General features: G+C 33.5%; 1 protein-coding gene across 2 annotated transcripts in view; it reads left to right on the top strand.

Moving 5' to 3' along the window:
- The window catches only part of Exoc6b (exocyst complex component 6B), a 603,826-nt gene that overhangs the window by 230,920 nt on the left and 350,482 nt on the right, over positions 1 to 22,424 (top strand). For both annotated transcript variants that reach the window (XM_076833080.1, XM_076833079.1), the window contains one exon: positions 9,469 to 9,645. In XM_076833080.1, coding sequence (XP_076689195.1) covers positions 9,469 to 9,645 — 177 coding nt within the window. The remainder of the gene's footprint in view (positions 1 to 9,468; positions 9,646 to 22,424) is intronic.

Below are 22,424 nucleotides of genomic sequence, written 5' to 3'. Positions count from 1 at the left end.
TTCTGTGGTTGTACATGATGTAGCATCATACCATATGTGCAGTTATACATGTACCTAGAATTAGGCGTGGAAATTTTTTTTCCCCTCTACTGTACTTTGTCTACTAATGAGTCCATCAAACGTATTCTTTTCTGTTAAAATGTTTTTGCTCTATAGCATATTCTTTTCTTTCTTAAAATTTCCTTCTGTCTGCTTACATTATCTTACATTATGTCTACTTTTTCACTTAAAGTCCTTAGCATAAGTCATAGATTTAAAAAATTCCTGGCCCAATAATTCCAATATTTCTGCTGTATCCAAACTCTGGTTCAAATGCTTACTCATTCTCTTCTTCTTCTTCCTTTTTTTTTTTTTTTTTGTTATTTGTTTGTTTGTACCTTTGTAATTTTGGTTGAAAGATGGGCATGATATACTGGGTAAAAGGAACTACAATATGTAGACCTTTAGTAATGAAATGATAAGGTGTGGGGGAGGGGAATTTTTCTGGAGTTATGTGATTAGGTATCTATCTTTTTGTGGGCTGTGAATCTCATCATTACTTCTTAATTCATTTTCTGCCTTTGGCGGGATAGGATGGTTAGAGGGAACTAGCATTTGACATTTCCTTCCCCCTAGTTGGATTAGGGATTGTGACCACCAGAAGGTTAGGCTCTGGTAAAATAGTTTCCCTGAGGGCGTGCCTTGTTAAGATCAGAAAGCTTGGGTGTACTTTAAAAACAATCCCTTTTCCCTTCCCCTTGCTAGAAGCATGATAAGAATTTTCTGTGATGTACATTGTGAGAACCAGATCTGGTTGGTGGAAGTAAATCAATAAGAAAGCATGGGATCCCTCAGTGACTGAGTCCTACTGGAATTTTTTTAAACTCTGAGACTTGTCCACACTGAGTCTTGTCAATTACAGTTTAGGTTTTCCTATCTCAGCACTGGTTATTGTAGAGGTTTCTGCTCTGGAGTTTCTGTCCAGCTCATCTTAGAATTGTTTTTGTCTGCCTTTCCAATTTTTGCCTGAAGACTTCATTTCTTTGGTAGATTTTTAAGAAGAGTTGTTGATTTTTATTTGGTTTAGCTTATTGCATTGTAAGAGGGAGTAGCAACTTCAAAGCTTCTTATGTTTCAAACTGGAAACCAGGTATCTCTACCATTAAAATTTTTAAACTATGAGTTTACTCTTTGGTAACACTTAAAATAAAATAAATCAATAGGAAAATGATTAATTGTGCTCGGAAAGTTGAGTTGGGGGCAAATAACTATTTGGAAGAATGTTTTTCTGCCTTATATAATACTTCAAGGTAAATTATGAGATTATAGATATATTAGAGAAAATGAACAACAATATAATCTTGGTTAGAAGTTTTTAGTATTTTTATTTAGGCCAGTTTAATAATATTTTTATATTACAGCTCTATCTTTTTTAACTGCTTTATTCTTACTGTCACATTTTGAAATCTCATTTAGCTGGCAAGAAAAAATATAATCACTAATACCTAGTGATGGGCAGCTAGGAAGTAAACATCCATAAACTTTTACATGAAATGGCACAGCTTTTCTGGAGGGCAGTTTGTCAATATTTATTTATTAATTTATTTATGGTGTTTATTTTTTAATTTAGATTTTCTACTTTTAAGAATCTCCTTAATAAAGTAAATTTTTCTATAGTATCAGTAAATCACACATGTTGCAACATTGGAGCAATATAGAGAAAATTCTACTTATATAAAAGTATAGATTATTGTAGAAGATTATACTTATATAAAATTCATTTTTTGCTAAGTGATACAATGTAAACAGTGTTATACACTTATTTGGATAGAAAGGTCTTTGTGAACAGTTTTTAGAAAAAAAATCTTTAAAAATTTCTTTTTTTATAATTTTGATTATGGTTTATTATGATTCATTTTTGGTATGACAATATAATGCTAACTGCAGATAAATTGAGTACAGAAAAGCAAAAAATGAAATCCTTACATATGTATAAGAAATATTGTGGGATCTCTTTTACCAAAATAACTGATTGTTACTAAAGAGGAATTTTGATAGAATTTGTTTTATTTAAAAAATTGTCTTTATTTAAACATTTATTTTCCAGTATACTGTGATTAACATGTACTCTTGTGTATGTGTAGAGAACAAAGGTAGTATTTAAAAAGAGCTGGAAATTATCCTAATTCTCATGAGTATATAGATTTTAGGATGGCTTCATAGATATTCTAACACCCTACACATTGTCCATTTTTTTGCAGTGTATTCTGTTAGTACATTTTTTTTTTTTTTTTGGTGCTGGGAATGGAACCCAGGGCCTTTTGCATGCTAGGCCAGCACTCTATCAACTGAGCTGTATCCCCAGCCCAAGACTTTTTTTTTTTTTTAACCATTACATGAACTAGAGAGTTACAGAGAACTAGAAATCTCAATCACAATGTTTAAAATCATTATTTTTTACACTTTTATCAAGTTTTAATTGTATAGTTCAGTAGTGTTGAGTATATTCACATTGTTATGACACCAGTTTCTAGAACATTTTAACCTTGCTCAACTGAAACTCTACACTTGTTGAACCCTAACTTTCTGTTTATTACACTCCAGGCCCCAAGCAACAACTATTTCACTTCCATTGCTATTAGTTTGACTACTTTAGATACCTTGTATGAGGAGTTTATCACATATTTTTTTTTGTCTTTTTGTGACTGATTGGCTTATTTCAGTTAGCATAATGTCCTCAAGATTCATAAATGTTGTAACATGGAAATTTTCTTATTTTTTTAAGGCCATGTAATATTTCACTCTGTGTCTATACCATTTTTTTCTTTATGTATTCTTCAGTGAACATTTGGGTTGCTTTTACCTCTTAGCTGTAAATAATGCAAATATGTTTTTGAGTTTCTATTATGAATTCTTTTGGATATGCACCTAGAAATTGGGTTGCTGGATAATGTTTTAATTTTATTTTTAATTTCTTAAGGAACCCCTGGAGTGGAATATGTTTTACATTCCCGCCAAAAAGTATACAAGGGTTCTGATTTTATCACATCTTTGCCAACATTTGTCAATTTCATTTTTGTTACTTTATAAATTTTAAAATTTGTTTTAATTAGTTATATATGATAGTAGAATGCATTTATGCACTTTGATATATCATACATAAATGGGGTAGAATTTCTCATTTTTCTGATTGTACATGCAGTCATATATGTACATAAGGTAATAATGTCTGTTTCATTCTATTATCCTTCCTATCCCTATATCCCCTTCCCTCCTTTCACTCCCCTCTACCTAAAGTAACTCTATTCTTTTCTACTATCCCCCCTCCCATTGTGAATTAGCATCCATATATCAGAAAAAACATTTGGCTTTTGTTTTTTTGGGATTAGCTTATCTTGCTTACAATAATATTCTCCAGCTCCATCCATTTACCTGCCAATGCCATAATTTGATAGGGGTATCCTAATGGGTATGAGATGGTATCTCACTGTGGCTTTGATTTTTATTTCTGTAGTTGGTAATATGTTGGGTATCATTTCATATACTTGTTGGCAATTTGTATGTATTATTTGGAGAAATTTCTATTTAACTTCCTTGATCCTTTTTATTATCGAATTTTTTTGTTGTTGAGTTGCAGGAGTTCTTCATAGGTTAAGGATATCAATCTCTTAGTAGATCTATGATTTACAGGTATTTTCTCATGCACTCTAGATTGCATTTTTACTCCACCAAGTGTTTTCTTTGGTGCTTATTGATTATAACCCTAAAGGTGGAACAATGACCACCTTGTTCAACATAAAGGAAAAAAGTCCCAAAGCATCATAGTATTAAACTTATCATCCTATTGATGGAAATCCTTTGGGGCCTGATAACTGAAGACTGTCTGTTTATTCATCTTTTAAAATATCATACACCACATACACACACACACACACACACACACACAACACATATAAATAGACTTCTGTTGGTTATAATATACAAAAAACTTTTAGATAATTTTGATATGTTCTTTTTCCTTCATTTTGAATCACTATAATTTTCCCCCTGGTTTTATTTGAATTTGAAGGCAACTCGGAATTGGTTCATTTAGTCTATGATCTTGTGGAACGGGAGTAAGGATCAGGAGAAGTGAAAAGAGAAGGGGGAGAGCCAGTGCAGTGGCCCAGTGCTAAGGCAGCCTGGTTCCTTAATCCACATGATTTTTTGAGAAGTCTTGTGGAACTGACTGTGGGAGGAACAGAGGGGAAGCATTTATCTTTTAGCTCCATGTTATGGATTGCTTCACTTTTGAAGTGTGCTTCATGAGTGCTAAGTTATTTCTTGTAGGACTCCACATGGTGGTGTTATAAAAGCCTCAGGGCAGGAAGCTAGAGGTGTACTGTAAGTTTCTGAGCTGGTGTTTGGTTACATTATGGGTTGTTTCTAACTCTGTTCAGCACTGGCTGCTGCTGATAGCTGGAATAAGAGGTGAGGCTGAAAGCATCTTTGGAAGTGTCCTGTACAGAAACGTAGTACTGGAAATGCATACAGAGGCAAAATTTGGTGCCATTAATGTTCATGTATCTAAATATTGCTAGGTTTCAGATGCTTCCACACTAGATAGTGAAACAAGATTCCCATCTCATTTTAAGAGGGAAGACAAGTGGAGCTTATATTTTAGTGTGTTTTGTTGTAATTTAAATTACTTCATATATATTATCTTATTTAATCCTTGAGATACCTCTGAGATTGGTTTGATTAATCTTGTTTTTTATTTATGGGTGGGTATGTTCCACAGAGAAGTGAAGTAACTTACCCAAAATTATTGAATTAATAAATTGCAAATATTAGATTTAAAGACCTATATTACTCCATGAAACTTTTCTTCTGTATTATAGCACCCTGTTATTGAAACCTAATAGTACAGACAAATCCCTGGTTTGAATGTGTAATTATATTAGACATCCAACCTATAGGTCTAAAACCTTCATTTTTCAACTAGTTTCTGGTTTTAACAGTCATTTATATGCACTGCTCTGATCCACTAGAGGTCAGTATCGGGTTAACAAACAGGAGTCTTGTTTTTGATTCTTATTTTAACTGGCTCTAGATAGGTACCTTTGGAAATTATATTCTACGGTAAATCTTTATTTTAATGACATATATAGGATGCCTCATAGACAATTTTTGACTGTTTTGAAAGTGTTAATTGTGACTTTTTAGGTTAATAGTTCAGATTAGGTAATTCTTATGGTCACTCCCGTAGTCCTTAGCTGCTGTTGTCTTATCATAAGTAAGAAGAGTAGCCAAGTAATGTATCTCATGGAAATCACTTTCTGTTTTGGGGCTCAATCTCATTCTCACATGGATTTCTTTTGTTATCTCATGCCTTTACATAGTAAACATATATGTAAACTTACTATGTGTATGTCAATGTGTCTGGACTTAGGGGATTCCAAAATACGGTAATATAGTGTTTCTTACTCTCAAAGAGAGAAAAGTAGTATACTGAGGTGCTTCAGTGTCATTTTCACCTGAGTATCCAGTAGGTTTACTACACTCGGCCTGCTATTTTCATGTTTCCTGTTGCTTGGAATTGTACCATTGGCTAGTCATCAAGGCCAGAACAATTGGAGTTACTTGTATTTCCTTCTTCTCTTCCATGTACAACATGAAAATCAATAAATTATTTTCCTTTTGTTTCTTATATATCTTCTGCTACCTCAATTCAAATTCTTATCATTGTTATGTGGACTAGTCTATATGTATTTTCCTGCTTCTAACTTTTATTTTCTCCCAGTTAATTGCTCCTCTGTACCTAGAAAATTTGTCTGAACTGTAAAGCTGATGTTGTTTTCCCCTTGCTTACATTCTTTCATTGTTTCTCCATTGTCTACTAACATTGAAGTTGTTTTATGTGGCATTTTAAACTTTATTTCTTGTTAATCCTTCATAACTCATGCTCTGTTCTAATTATTTAAAGTTTCTTATCGTTTCTGGTGGATAATGTTTTTTTCATATGTAGTCCTTTTTATGCTATTTACTTCTTCTGGAATAGTTATCCTTTCCCTCTATATCCATTTGGAAAAATATTTATCTTTTAAGAATATCATTCGATACCTGGTTCTTTGTGAAGTCTTGCCTGAAACTCTTCCATGCAGATCTGATTACATTTTGCTTTGTGCATCATTGTCCTCTATTTATTTCAATTATTATGCACATTTCATTGAACTTCATCTACTTATTTGCCTCTTCCCTGTAACAGTGAGATGGGAGGCTCATGAGTCAGAGACTTCATTTTCTTTCTTAGCATACCCAGCATGCAGCACAATGCCTGCCTTGATACCAAATAGGCATTCAACACATGAATGCCCTCTCTTACTGCCTAACTCATAGGGTGCTTTGAAAGAGAGGCTTTCTAATGGAAGAAGAATTTTAGTTGGAGTTTTGATTCAGGCAGGGAGGAGTCATTACGTAGAGAAATGACAAGAGTAAAGGTACATCAGTGCAAATTCACCCAGCATATTAGGAGGCAGAATCTGATCCAAGAGGAAGATTCAGGGTGGAGAGTACTGATGAATACATTGGAAAAATATACTCAGCTTCCACTATGGGAAAATCCAAGTGATAGATTATGTAGTTTGGATTTTGCTTATTTAATCCCTCCTCTGCACCCATTTACCTTATTTTAAAGTTGCTTATCGCCTAATTTGTATGATGAACATTGTAGGTTAAGAAGAGCCTGGCTACAGTTGACAGAGACAGTGCAGTGATGTTGGAAGGGAGGTGATGGTAGGAAATATTAATAATAAGAAACCAGATATGCTACTGGGTAGGGAGAGTGAAAGGAGTAGTAAAAGAGGAGTGTGTGTGTGTGTTTGTGTGTGTGTGTGTGTATGTGTGTGTGTGTTGTGTGAAACTCATTCAGTTTTTATATATTAGGAAACCATATATTACAGTTTAGATGCTGAAATGTATAAAAATTATTTCACAAAGAGAATGAACAGTAAGGAAAATGAAAATGCCTAAGTGTTTTCTAAAGTCCAGCAGCTATGTGTTTGCTTTGTGCCCTTCTCCTACTAATCCAACCCAATTGGTAGAAATCAGTCACCTGCTTCTCTGGCACATTATTCTAGGAGTTAACTTTTAGGCATAGAATAAGTGGTCCTGGTAAAAACCACTGAGCATGTTAAGAAAGATCTCCAAAGTGCTTTTATGGATTTTTTTTTTCACATTTTCATTTATGTTCTTATATGTTTATGTCTATATTTTGTCCTCACTACTTCATGCCAGTTTCAAAACACACATTTTGTATCATGTTGTTCCACCCGAAATTTGGTGTTTCCAACTTGGCCCTTCCTGATTGGCAGATCCCTGAGGGTTTCTTTACAGATTGGAAAAGCCTATCCATTCAGACAGAGCTTTAGTATACAACTTGAAACACTTTGATTTGTAGCAAAGGGTTCACTGTAACAATTTTCTGATTTGGCCAAAATGACTTTGCGTCTTCTATATGACTAGGAAAACCAGATGACAACTAAAATAGAAAAAAAAAACTCATAAAAAATCTAAAAATATTTTCATAAGACCCTTTCTAGTTTTTTATCACTTGAAGTTTCAGTGACATTATCTAGTTTGGCTCCTCTTGATTGCTTTTGAGACATTTTATTGATGGTGAAAAGAGTTATTAATTTGGAATTTAATAAAATCTACTTATGAAAGAAAGGTTTTGGTGTACTGAAAGAAGGTAGAGTTAAAGTGAGCAAGTGATCACTCTTCATTTTGGGGATTGCTTTTTTAAATATGGAAGCTTTAGAAGTTCTGCCTTCTTTTGTGCCTTCCCAGAGCTCTTGATCCCTTCTGTGTGGCTTGTACTGAACATAGATGGGAAGAACATCTTACTTGTGAGAAGAATAGAAAGAATGTTCTATTTTATTTGGGATCTCTAATGCTTGGAGGATATGTGTCTTATGTACAAATCTAAATTAATGTTTTTGGGTACCTCCTCTAGACCAGTTTGTTAAAGAAGCCATATATTTTATGTAAATCAAATCAAAATATCAATGGGTAATATGCAGAGAAACAGGTTTGTTCATTGATTGAAATCTCTGGAATGTAGATTTTTCTTATTTTCTTGGCAGAAATCAGCTTACATACTTCAAGTTTTTCTCTGGCCTATTATAATTGTTTCATTTGACCAGTGCCTGAACTGACTTCTTACACTATAATATTTATCCTACATTCCTTAATCTCATTCAGAAGATTTGAAGACACTGATTTTTCTCCTGTTTCAACTTGTCACAGAGGAAAATTATCATATATCAATTAGAGTGTATGTTCTGAGATGTCACATGCTCAAGCTTTGTATCATGGCATGATGCTAAATATTACATTAAAAAAAAAAGAAAGTTCAATTTGGGAAATGTTGTTTTGGAATGTGCTGGCTTTAACCAAATTAAATAAGTTTCTTTAAAATTGTACTACTCCAAACTTTCATCCTGTAATCAAGCATTTTGTATATCCACAAGGCTGCATCATGTGTAGTGTTTCCCCATTCATTTGGCCACAAAATCCTTATCTTGGAAAACATTTTGTCATGTTTTGAGGGACTGTTGGTGTAGTGGAAGGATCAATGATCTGGAATTTGGAAATCACACTTTGAGTCTCTGTTTTACCATTCACTATCCTTGGGACCTCAAACAAACACTTTGTCCTCTAGCTTCAGTTTCCTGAGTGGTAATTGAGGTCACTTCCAGCTCTAGTCCTGTGTGGTTTAATGCTCCTATTGTTGACTCTGGATAGTCACATTTCCCACCTCTTTGCATCTATTGAAACCATACTGTAATTTTAGTCATTATGTTAGGCTGAGTGGATCGCACTTCCTTTTCTGTATAAGCTCCGAAGAAGAAACCCTTTAAAACTCTTTTCCATAGGTCATGATCAAAGGGTCCTGTTGGATTCATTAGTTAAATCTCAGAAAAAATTCATTTCTTAGATAATTCATCCTTATGATTATATTTTATTAGTATCTTATACTCACATAATTGTTTATTAAAGTCCCCTAAGTTCAAATGTATTAATTAATTCCAATTAATTTTTTCTTTAACCATTACCTTTAACCATTATTAACCATTCATTGTGGCATTTTGTTCTAAGAGTTAAAATTTAGGCATTTGTACTAATCTCTTGACTACTTATATGAAAATGGTAATTTAGTGGATATATTTGAAAAGTTTTATGATAATGTTAACTGATTATCTTTTTTTCTGTGTTAATTGGACAGTGAGTTAAGACCAAATAACTTTAGGGTTAAAAATTAATTAATCAGTATGTTAGATTTTGTATCTGGGGCTAAAAATTTATATATTTAGGAATTTTGTTGTATTTTCTGTAAGAAACTAATTTGTTCAAAATTGGAAGTTCATTATCAGCTTGATTAAGTGTTGTTTCTTTTCATCTTTTTTTATCCCCCCCCCGCCCCATGTGTGTTATTTTTCTGTATCCTAGGCTCAACAACAAAGAAACCTGGATAACATTGTCTTGCAACAACCCAGAATAGGCAGCAAGAGAAAATCTAAGAAAGATGTATATACGATCTTTGATACAGAGATGGAAAGCACTAGCCCCAAGTCAGAACAGGATTCAGGAATTCTGGATGTTGAAGATGAGGAAGATGATGAAGAGGTAATTAATGTTTGAATTGTATAAATGAGATTATTTTTAAGCCTAAATATAGTTTGCTTGAGATAATAGTTTTTTGTGATCTTCTGATTATTCAAAATGTGATCTCATTTTGAATTCAGATGAGCCCTAATTTAAAGAAATTGAAGATACATGAAAAGAATTTAAGTCCTTTGGGTATAGTCTGAGGAGAGGGATAGGTGGTTCCCAGATTTCCATACTGCTTTCCATATTGGCTTCACCAATTTGCAGTCCCACCAGCAATGTATGAGTGAACCCTTTTCCCCACATCCTCGCCAACACTTATTGTTGTTTGTCTTCATAATAGCTGCCATTCTGACTGGAGTGAGATGATATCTTAGAGTAGTTTTGATTTGAATTTCTCTGATTGCTAGAGATGATCAACATTTTTTTCATATATTTGTTGATTGATTATATATCTTCTTCTGAGAAGGATCTGTTCAGATCCGTGGCCCATTTGTTGATTGGGTTATTTGTTTTTTCGGTGCTTAGCTTTTTGAGTTCTTTATATACCCTGGAGATTAGTGCTCTATCTGATGTGTGGGTAAAGATTTGCTCCCAGGATGTAGACTCTCTGTTCACTTACAGATTGTTTCTTTTGCTGAGAAGAAACTTTTTAGCTTAAATTGTGGTATATATGTGAATAAGAATTATAATGCAAAAAAAAAGTACATGTATAAAGACATGAGTTGGCATGAACATACTTTGTATACAAAGATACGAAAAATTGTGTTTTGTATGTGTAATAAGAATTGTAATGCATTCTGCTCTCGTGTATTAAAAAATAAAATCAATTAAATAAAAAAAGAATTTAACTTTTGATTATTTTCAAAGAACTTAGATTTTAAGTATATTTTTTCCATTTTTTAAAAGATTCAGAGTTTTTGATTCTATGCTGACTATATACTACATTAAGGAAAGAGTAGAGTTTACCTGATCTAGAGACCAGAGGTCCAAATGACCATAAACTAAATCTAGAACAGTTATTTGAGATCAATAGAAGATGTTATTTTAAAAAGGAAGATGGATTTCATTGTCTTGAGAAATGATTTGGATTTAAAATATAAAAACATTCCTAAAAGCTGAGAGTATGTTTTTGGAAGCAGTTGATTATGGGGTATTTGGGAGTTTTGTGACATATCCATAACCTCTTAGATTATTAGTTCTGTGTCACTGTCAGACAAAGAATTAGATAAAGTGGCTTAACTAGTACATATTTTTATATCCTTATTTGTTGTTGGAAGTATAAAATGTTATTAAAACTACAATTACAGTGACATTTGAGATTCCTATTACAATATTTATTCTATTTATTATTTCATACTTAATCAGTTTCTTTGTGAGTACAGTATTTAGGAGCATGAGCTTTGGAGTCAAATAGGCTATTCGAATTCTGGCTCTGCTATTTTATTTTAAAAAGTTATCAGTAATTATATAATTTACTTTAAAGATGGCCATTAGTGTGTGAGGAACCATTTTACTCCTGAACTCAGTAACCTCTTTTGCCCTTTAAGTGCTTATCTTCTTTTCATTGTTTTAATTTTTCAGGTAAAACTAGGCTCACTATTTCTTCCCCATTCTTGTCCCCTCTTACACCTTTACTGTCCTTCTTCCTCTCCTGTCATCCCTAAAACCATGCCCCCCAAACCTGTCACCATCTAATTTTGTAATTTTAGGTAAATTGTTTAATTGTTGAAACCTTAAGTGTTTTCATGCGTCAAGTAAAGATAATAATCCTGGATCTACGTAAGTGTCAGCTCCATTAAAAAGTGGTCAACAAATATTAATTTTTATCTTATTTTTATTAGTCTTTCTTGCTGACTTCTGATATGCATCACTACTGTCAGTATGCCTGTCCATGTTATTATTCCTTTAACTTCAAAAATCAAGTTGACATTGTTTGAACTGTTTGGGCTGAAAAACAAATACCAAATTATTTATGTCTGAAACATTAGCTTTTAGTTGGTTGAATGTATGAGGGACTATTGTATGTTTAAAGTACTACATTCTTTTATTTAGTTTTCATTGTTTAAGGGTCACATTTCTGTAATTTAAGTGAATAATTGTACTTAGATGACCTAAAATTTATACTATACTAGGAGATATTTATGATGTAAACAAGGTAAATAGTTAACAGTGCCTAACAGTTTGATCTCAGTCCCTATTATACTTTGATAATAAGAACTCTTAATGGCTCTTTATAGAATCAAGAAAAGTCCTTTGAATGTGATTTAATGGGTCACTTTAGACTAAAGAACTTGCTGGGTTTTTTTTTTCCCCCTTATAATCCATGGAGACAGAGGCAGAAAGGAATTGATCTCTTTGAATATTTTCTGTTCTTGCCCAAGATGACTAGTATGTAGGATATGGATCCACCCTGGGGACCAGACTGTGAAGTACTGGACTTATCATAGGTAGCAAGTTACAATGGTAGTTTAGTACAGTCTCAAGAAAGACAAGTTAATTTTTTTTTTTTTTTAACATTTTAGGTACCCATCAAGGAAATTAAATTTGCAGGATGGCTTATGGAAACAGAATTTGTACATAAAGTGTATTCTTACTCCTTGACGAGATGGTTAGATGATAATATCAAAGAGTGAATTACATACCCTGTTCTGAATAGGAACCATTCTTTGTCACTTAATTCAGTGAAGATCATGAGTATGTTCTTTTAATTTATGTGCCATGCTTCTTCTTTGCTTTGTCCTATAAGGTCAAGAGAAGATGAGGAAAGTGGGACTAGTCAAATATGTTGGGATTTCCTCATCAAGGAACTATTATAAGAATGTATTTGGAAGTTAATATTTTTAAATGATTCAGTATCCCAAATCAAACAGAATTCATATTCAAGATTTGCTGATTGAGCTCTTACAACAAGAATTTGGCATTTCACTGTCATCTGATGGCATCCTATCCTTTAAAAAAAAATCCTACCTTATATTTATTTACTTCTCAGTTTGAATCTTCTTCAAGTGCACATTCTTAATCTCAAACCTCATGTAGAGAATTATTTATTTAGATGTCTCTAAACTGGTTTCTTGGCATAGTTCTTGCATGGTGTGAATAAATTCTTCAGATAAGGTCTTTCATGACCCACTGTGACGTTCTGACCTTCATTCTTGTCATTCTTTAATGGACCTCATTGAGAGCTGCATAGTTTTTGGAGTATTGTGACTTTTAACTGTGTGCATGATAGCCACTGCATGGATTCCTATAGGGTAGTGGTTCTTAATCTATATGGGGTCATATATTATTTTGAGAGTTTGATAAAAATATAGAGTCTTTCCTTAGTGAAATGTGTGTATATATAGTTGCAAAAAGTTCTGCATGAAATTTAAAGGGATTCATGAAATTCATTACCCCTAGGAGCCAACTTAAGCTCCCATGATACAGGGCAGTACTTCTTGAACTCTAATGTATGTAAGAAAATGCTTGGGAATTGTATCAAAATGCAGATCTGATTCTGAACGTTGGCAATCAGAGTGAGTCTGCATTTTTACCAAGGTCTCAGCAAAGGAGGGTACTTTTGGTCTCTGCAGCATACTTTGAGTTGCAGGACTGTAAAGGACTTTGAGGAAGTTTCTTTAGTATATAAATAAAATAAACTCATGAGTGTTTGGGTCTCATATTGATTTTCCAATAAAATGATTTATAAATATTCTGGTAATAAATGTGATACTTGAAGAGAAAGTTGTATTTGTGTACTAAAATCTGTTCCTTATAGTTGAGTACCAGTATTGCAAATGAAATTTGATATTTCCTCTTTTTTTTGAAATTTTATAATTCTGATTTAACAAATTTACTTTCTTATTCTTTCAATTAAGACTTTTTAACCCTTTTGTATACTTTTAATGGAAAAATACCTAATACGTCCTTTGAGTAGAATGACAGTTGTAGATTATTTGCTATGTCTTTAGCTTAATGGTATTTCTTAATAGGAGATCATGGAATGAAGTAGGTAGGAAAACCCAAACCTCTAGAACATGGCTTTGCACATGTGAGGCAGAAAATTAATGTATTATTAAACCGGAATAAAATTTGTTTAGAGATGGGAAAATTTAGTAGCTTGGGGAAATGAAAATGGAGTCCTAGTAGTAAATTACCATCTTGGATGGAAAAACCAACTCCCATGTTGAACCTGCTAATGAAGTTAGGCCCTCTCCCCCCAGGTTTTGTTGAAGTATAGTACATCTCTCAGTGATTGCTTAAAAGTGTTGGAAAGAAAAATATTTCCTAGTAAAATTTTCTCTATATTTTTGAGTAAGTCAGTGAAATGGTCACAATTAAGAAAAGTTTTTTTTAGATTAATCATATCTGATATTTAACTGTTTTTGATGAACAACTTAATTATTTAGATTTTCAATGAAAATATGTATGATTTGGGGAATCTGATTTGAATCTCTATTTTGTATCATGATATATGCATGTTTTAATGTTCTTCAATTGTCTAGGGAGGACTTTAAAACAGTTTTTAAAAGTAGTGAATATTTTGGATTGAGAATGAATTTATTGTTTGTATTCACTGGGAGTTCCATTTTGAGACATTTGAAAACAAAATGCAAAGAAACTTTCAAGATGGCATATTGTTTGTGAAAAGATGAACAATAATATCTACTGTGAGTAGGGCTGTTGTGAGAATTAAGTGAAATGCTTGATACATATAATGGTATGAGTGTAAATAGTTCCTATTACAACATTATGACTTTTTTTTTTTTTTAGATAAAGGTGAAATATCAGTTGACAATTTTTTGGTAGTGTATATTTGCATAGACTGATGACTCTCATCCAATATATACAAAAAATTGCTAAAATAAAGCAGTATTGAATAAAAAATTGTTTCAAAAAGGTGACACATGTCTGTAATCCAAGCTACTCTGGAGGCTGAGGCTGGAAGATTACAAGTTCAAGGCCAACCCTGGCAGCTGAGAACCCATCTCAAAATAAAAAGACTGGAAATATAGCCCAGTAGTACAATGCTTGTGTTCAGTACTTAACACAAACACATAACACACATGCGGGTGCGCACGCACATACACATATATGGTTCATGATTTCCTCTTTGTTTCTAGGTTACTTCAGATCTCCTTCATTCTTAGAATACTTCCTTGGTAGCACACTTATGACAAATTTTAGTTTGTACCTCTTTTAATTTGTTTTCAAGCTGCTAAGGAACACTAGCCACCTTGACATCCAGGCCAACCTACAATGAAATAAATGTTTGTTCATCAAATGATTCATGTCAGATATAGCTCTCCAGATTTTGATGTGTTGCAACATGGAATTAGCAGATGGATTTACTAATTTGCATATGAATGCCATGTACTTTAGAACCTTTAGGAATGTCTTGATTGCATTATACTAATTTTGAGATGGCAGAGTGTATTAATGTGCTAGGGCTGCTTTAACAAAATACTAAGGGAAGATGAGGATTAAACAACAGAAGTTTAGTTTTTCACAATTCAGGAATGAGGGGGAAGTCCAAGATCAAAGTTCAAGCATGGTTGCTTTAAAACCCCTCTCCTTGGCTTATAGATGGCTGCCTTCAAGTTTTTCTTTGTATACATGTCCCTGGTGTCTGTTTCTCTTGTTAACATGACATCAGTCTTGTTGGAATAGGGCTTCCATTATGACCTTATTTAACTTTAAGGCCCCTTTTGCAAATACAGTCACATTGGGGGGTTAAAGCTTCAACATATTAATTTTAGGGGGCTCAACCCAGGATGATTGGAAAGTGCGCAAATAAGACTGTATTTAAAGATACACAGTCCAATCCTTGTGCTAATGTAGCAAATCATGTAAATTTCTCTGCTTTTTCTCACCTACAAAATAGTGACAATAATTAGTTTGTGTCAAATTTCTTGTAAAACATAGTAGTTGTTTTGATATTTGACCCATATTTTAAGTGGTTTGTGTAAAAGCTTTCTATTGACAGAAAGGTAGCAAAAAATGAGGATTATTTCTCAGTAAGTTAAAGTGAAATAAAGGATGCCATTATAGATTCATTTTCATTAAACCAAATTGGCAGCCCATAGGCCAGAAATAGCTTTAAGATGGTTCGTTGGCTTACACAGGGTCTTAAAAAATGTTAAATTGGTTGCTGTGTTACTTAGCTTTCCATTTTTGTGACAAAACACCTGAGTCAAATTTGTTTATCAGTCCATAGAAATCCTCTCATTCTGTTTTTATTGCTAGCCACTACTGCATTGTTTGGCTATAGCATAGTTTAGTCAGCCAATCTATATATGAACATAGTGATCTCTACTATTTTCTTATAAAAAGTGTTTCAGTCGCACATATATTAAAATAGCAAAAATAAAAAAATACACTGAATATCAAGTATTGTCAAGGACATAGAGCAGTTGACATATCGGGTGGAAAATGTGAAATGGTAAAATCACTATGGATAATGTTTTAGAAGCTTATTAAAAAGTTAGTGTACCTTTATCATATGGCCTCACACTCCCACTCCTAGGTATTTAATCAATATATTCACTAAAAAGCCTGAATCTGAATATTTACAACAACTTTGTTCAAGCATTGCCCAGAGTACAAACAACCCAAACATCCTTCAGTGGATGAAGGCATAAACGAACTTTGGCATATCCCTAATTGGACTATTCCTCTGAAATAAAAAGGAATGAAAACTGATATATGAAACAGTACAGATGAATCTCAGATGCCTTATGCCAAACAAAAGGATCCAAATTCAAAAGTCTACACACTGCATGAGCCTATTTATTTATTTACTTGTTGGGGATGGGATTGAACCTAGGTTCTCAAACATGCTAGGCAATTGCTCTACCACTGAGCTACATTCCTAGCATGTATGAGTCTATTTGTAGGATACTCCTAAAAAGGGAAAACTCCAGGGGCAGAAAATGGATCAGCGTTTGCAAAGGGTGAGGCATGAGGGAACAATTTTACTACAAAGGGGCATGGAAAAATTTCAGGGGGTGTTGGAATTTTTTTCTTTTTAATCTTGATTATGATGAGTACAGGGCTATATGCATTTGTCAGAATCTACAGAATTGTTCACTAGAAACCATGAATTTTACCATATGTAAAATACCTTAAAACTTCACTAAATAAAAAAAATGCAGGCAAACTGAGAATATTTTTCCATATAGTTAATGATGTATCTTCAGGGTAGGTTCTTAGAAGCAGGAATGTTAAGTCCAGGGATAAATGTGTAGTTTGTTGGATAATGTCAAATTCCCCTCCATAGAATTGTATTCCCCCCCCCCCCCAGCCCTATGGCAGCAATGTTTGTGGTACCAATTTCCTTGTTCTTTAAGAGAGTATTTATTTTTAAGCTTTTAAATTTTTGCCAATCTCATAAAGGAGGAATCGTATCTCTGTATAGTTTCAATTTATATTCCTATTATTATAGATAAAGTTGAGTTATAAACTTAAGGACCATTTGTGTATACACACACAGTACACCCCCCATGTAGTTGGAGGGTAAACTACTCATGTATTTTTCTCGTTTTTCTAATGATTTTGTTTCCTTTTTTAATTTTTATAAATTCTTTATATATTAGGGATGTTAGCTCTTTGTCTAGTATATTGTAACATGTTTCTTCTTAATTTGCTTACCTTAAGTTTTCTTCCTCTCAGAACTTTTATATTTAATATTATACTTAGTCTTAAATTAGCTTTTTTGCCTAACAGTTTGAAGTCTCTTAGCATATTGCTGGTTAAATAAAGTCCACTTGAAGTTTTGTTTTACCAGGGTTCAGCTTTAAGTAGAAACTTTGGAGAGAAAAGCCTTTGATTTTTGGCTATTAGGTATTTTTTTTTTTTTTTTTTTTTTTGGCAGGACCTCAGTACAAAGAAATAATCCCCACTTTTAAAAAATTGGTACATACTGATGGGATCCTTTCCCCTCTCCCCGATTTTCTTCTGCTTAGTACAAACACTTGCATAAACAAATTTGTAATCTACTTAGGGATTTGTCATTAAGGATCCTAATAATTTGTGAGAAGCTCTGAAGCAATATTCTGTAGTTTTCAGATAGAGCTCTGGTCAGGTTATTCTTACGTGCTCAAAGGCTTAGAAAATATATTTTTACTAATTCTAGTTACTTAGAGCCATAAGACTTCTAGTTTGTTGGTATGTCTACTGTGTTTAGTCTAGTTCCATGAAAGCTTATGTCCACATGAATTCTACACTTCTCCTCTAAATTTTTGAAAGTAAAGTAATTCAGAAAAGCATACTGGTGAAAAATGTTTGCCAGGTATTTCCTGGCTTCCAGACATAATATGGGCAGTCACAAATGATCCTCTGAATGCAAAAGCCATGCCTCTTCGCTAATCATTTGTTGTTTGCTTCCTACAGAAAAATGCCTGGTACACTTCAATGACTTGATATCCAGTTGACTCTCAGAAATGAGCACTAAGCTTCTGAATTCATGTACCAATAACAAGAAACTGTTTTGTGTAAAGTGGTAATTAGAAATATTTTCAAAGTGAAGAATGGCCCAAATAATTAGTGAGAAACGTATTTAAATTCTTTGCAAGCTTCTATCATATAATTTTTGGATGTTCCATCTACTTTAAAGGTTTCTTAAGAGAAAAAGAAATGGTATGTGTGTGTGTGTGTGTGTGTGTGTGTGTGTGTGACAGATGTGTGAACAGCAGGGCTAGAGTGTCCTAATGCATTTCTGTTTTCATGCCCTATCTTTATCAGCAGCATAGGCAAACCTCTAATAGAACATTTGCTACTCTTCTTGAGTGGAGGGAGCCAAACAATGCTTTCTTGTCCTGTTCTCCTTTTCTAAGGTTATGCTTACCCAACAGTGAAGCCAGTACAGTACATCAGGTCATTACTGCAGATGCCTAACCCCCCACCCCAGACTTCCTTCTCTAGTGTGTCTTTTAAGATAGTAGAAATATCTACTGACTCTGACTCTTTTCTGTGGGGAGGAGAAGGTAACAAAAATATTAAATGGATGTATCTGTTAAAATTTGAATGGCATAATTTATTTTATAATCAAAATCTCCCTTTTTGACTGAATTTCCTCCTGAGTTATGGAGGAGAAAAACCATATCCAAACCCATGGAATGTCATTTGTATGTAAACTATCTAGAATATGTTATTTTGTTATAAAAGTACAAGTGGATTAAGTCTATGGGCTAAGGATATAACTAAGAGATCAAATTTTCTTTGACTTCCCAAATGGCACTGTTTTCTTGACAGCTTGCATAAAATATTTGTAAAATAGTTTTTAGACTAATTATAATTAAATAAACACATCACAGTAAAAAAAAATTCCCTTTTTACTTTAATGGGTAAAAACATTTCTCTATGTTTTATGGGAGGAACTTAGCCATTTACCTTTACATTTTCAGAAGCTTTCTTTTACTTAAACTAAGATCTCTACTAGAGAAGAAGCAAAAGATATCAGGAAAGACAAATTCTGATGTTTTGCAAGTATTTTCATAACCTAATCAGAAACAGAAATGTTCATGTTTCTTTTCTTCTTGACCACCTAATATTTTCATGTCTACTCTGAATCTTTGTATCTTCTTTAATATCATTTACAGGGGTTCCTGAGGCTGTTTTTTCAGTGTGTATTTAGTAATACTATTTATAAATTGACTTTTTTCTTCTTTGTTTATTCTTTTGTTTATAGATTGTTTTTGGTCATCTTGCTTCACGTAATACTGGTACATTTACAATTTTTAAATGCTACTTAGCAAATATTCCATAGGCAAAGATGAGAAAATACTGCTTTGACTGAAACTGTTAATATTTATCACATAAGAGTCATTGTATTAACATCTGTATTAGCATACAGGGGATACAGCATCTCTAATGGATATGTGAATATGAAATTATAGAAGAGTATAATAGTTACTTCCATGATATCTACTTCTAGATATGATAGTGCAGTCAATCCCCCCAAATTTTAATAGCTTATTATTTATCTTTATTTATTAAATATTAATAAATGTTATTAAAAATATATACAAATTCTCTATATTATATAACATGCTCCCAGGCACAGATCTTATTTGTAGTATAGAAAATCTTACTATTGGATCCTTCTGAAAATTCAGAGGTTTGAGTAGGCAAAAGGCACTACTCCATTCACAAACTATACAGGGAATTAAGCAGCTGCTGTCCTTGGTGATGAAATTATTTCATGTGACTTCTTAAAGAAAACAACTAGTTAAAAAAGCAGAATAATCTTGAATGTGCTGTTTGTGACTATTGTTCGTATCTTCCTAGATCTATTTGAACTTCTAGAAAAATACAGACCCCAGTATCTTAATGTCTTGAGTTCCTGACTGCCAGGCAGGGGAAATGTTTAACTATTTTAATCATGTTTCTGTATCTCAAAAAGAAAGCCCTTATGAGAGGAAATGACAAGGTCCTACCACAAAGTTATCTCTTATCAGTTATAGTCTCAGTCGATAATGATTTGTCAAATTTGGACATGTGTAAAATGCAAGGTCTGTGTTATTTACTTTGGAAAGGAAAAATTAGATGAAGCAGATAAAGAAGGAGTCATGGCTTTTGTTAGGAGACAGAAACCATTAGTGACAGTCATTGTTAGCTTAGGAAAGTGTCCTTGGACCCCTCCCTGTTGAAACCCAAACCTGCTTGAGTCATTCTTTGCCACTTGAGGGGAGGGAGGGGCAAAGGTAGGGAAGAAGTATGAAGACAGCTTTGACTGGGAGTTAGCATTTTAAATAGCTAAATGTGGACCTTAAAGCAGAACTATTGCCCTGAGTCAGGAAAAACTGTCTTTTGTTCTGATCTTCTTGCCTGCCGTGCCCCCCCCCCCGCCCCCCCCCCCCCCCCCCCCCGTTTATTTACATTCTGGAAAATTCATTTCTTATCCTTGCAACCATGTAGCATTCCTTCACGTACAGCATGTGTTGCTCTTCTCCTTTTGCCTTTCTGTAGATGTAAGTGATTCTTTTTCATTAGTGGAAGCAGAGAAAACACATCTAGCTCAAAGCAACATGAGTCAGTGCATACTTTACATACCTCCATCCTCACAGCACTCTTCTGGGTTCCTCACAGTGTTCCTTCCTAGGGTTTCTCACAGAGGGGAGCAGAGAGGAAAAATGATTTCTAAATATGAGGCTGCTAGGGGAGTAGAGGTGAAGATTGTGAGCTGAAGTCCTGCTTTTCTCCTTCATTTTTTTGGCCTAGATTTCTTTGTACTGCTTTCAAAGCAGGCAGTCCTTTACTTGGGAAAAACTTAGCCTGATGATCATTCCAGAGGTTAAGAGATAGAGTTGATACTTAGGTCAGAGCATTTAACAGTTGGAAGTTGATATAAAGATGTCAAAAAACCTCACATAGAGTAGGTTTGATTGGAAATATTTGTTGGTGATGATGGAAAAAACTTTCGTCATTTCTCTAGATATATCTTTTTTTTGGGGGTGGGGGTGTACAGATAAACCAATCTTTGTCTCTTAGTAATAAGTCTCTTTCTTTGTTAAGGGATCTATTAACTTATTGGCTACAACTTTCTAGGGAAACTTTCCCTTGGAGTGGATGGTCATTCTATTAAGGAAGGGTCTGACTTTTGAAAGGCTCTGTCTGAGGAATGGTTGCAAGCAGTTTCCTTTTAAGTGAAACTATGGCTCTGTGACAAAGTAAAACAAAATAAATTGCATGAAGAAGAACACATAAAACAAAGTTATGATTGAATTTGCTAATAAAAATTAGGTGTGAAATTCTTTAAACTTTTTTGTGAATATATATTAAGTAACTTCCTTATAATCCTTATTTCTAAATAAAATAAAAATATTTTATTTCCTATGCACATCAAACTTATTTATGCTATATACATATTTTTTAATTTTCTAGTTGTAGATGGCACAATACCTTTATTTTGTTTATTTTTATGTGGTGCTGAGGTTCAAATCCAATGCCTCACACTGTGGTAGGCAAGTGCTCTACCAATGAGCTACAACCCCAGCCCTATGTTATATATTTCTTCTTTGTTGTTTTTTCCTATGCATGTGTAATTTTTATGTAGTTTTGTGGATATGATTTTTTAACATGTTTCTATTGTTTTTCTTTTGAGATATGTTTTGCTTAGCCGTAGACTCTAATATTTTGGTAGGCTAAAACCCATGTTTTTTTGGCAAGATAAAACAGGCTCTGGTTTTTTTGCAAGATAAATTTCCTTCAAATATCCAGTTTGTAATAGGAGGGGTGACCATAAAGGTGGTTTAATGTTGGAGTCATTTAATATAGGAAGGGACTATAATGCTCACTTGATGGACCTTTTTAAGTAAACTTATTCACATAAAATTTTGTTTTGTTTATTTATAGTGCATATAGCAGAGTGAGGTACTTTATAAATGGAGAGATTTAATTTTTGCCATCATGGGTATGAAGTATATGAACAGAATGTCCCATTGATTCAAAGCAGTATAGAGATATGATGGTTTGAGAGGGAAAAGAAACTAAGTCCTGTGCCACTGAATTGTGGAATTTGTAGATTTCTTTTCATTAAGAAAAGCATCTTGGTTACAGAAGGTATGCCCTTCAAAGAGAAATGTGGTTTACTTTATGAAATAAAGGAAACCAGCATTGTCATCATGAATCAGCATAACTCAGTTGAGATGAGCCTGTTGCTTATGTTCTGAGAATCATATAGTTGCCAGAGCCACAATAAAAACATCAGCAGGGCCTTTATTTTGATTACTTCTTCATGTATTTTTCTTTTCCTTTTTGGTGTGTTCAACATTTATTTGCAGCGTCGTCTTTTATTCTTATTGAATCCCTGTGTA

The sequence above is a fragment of the Callospermophilus lateralis genome, chromosome 14 (assembly GCF_048772815.1).
Source record: "Callospermophilus lateralis isolate mCalLat2 chromosome 14, mCalLat2.hap1, whole genome shotgun sequence".
NCBI classification, from domain to species: Eukaryota; Metazoa; Chordata; class Mammalia; order Rodentia; family Sciuridae; genus Callospermophilus; species Callospermophilus lateralis.
This window is presented reverse-complemented; position numbering and strand designations above follow the sequence as displayed.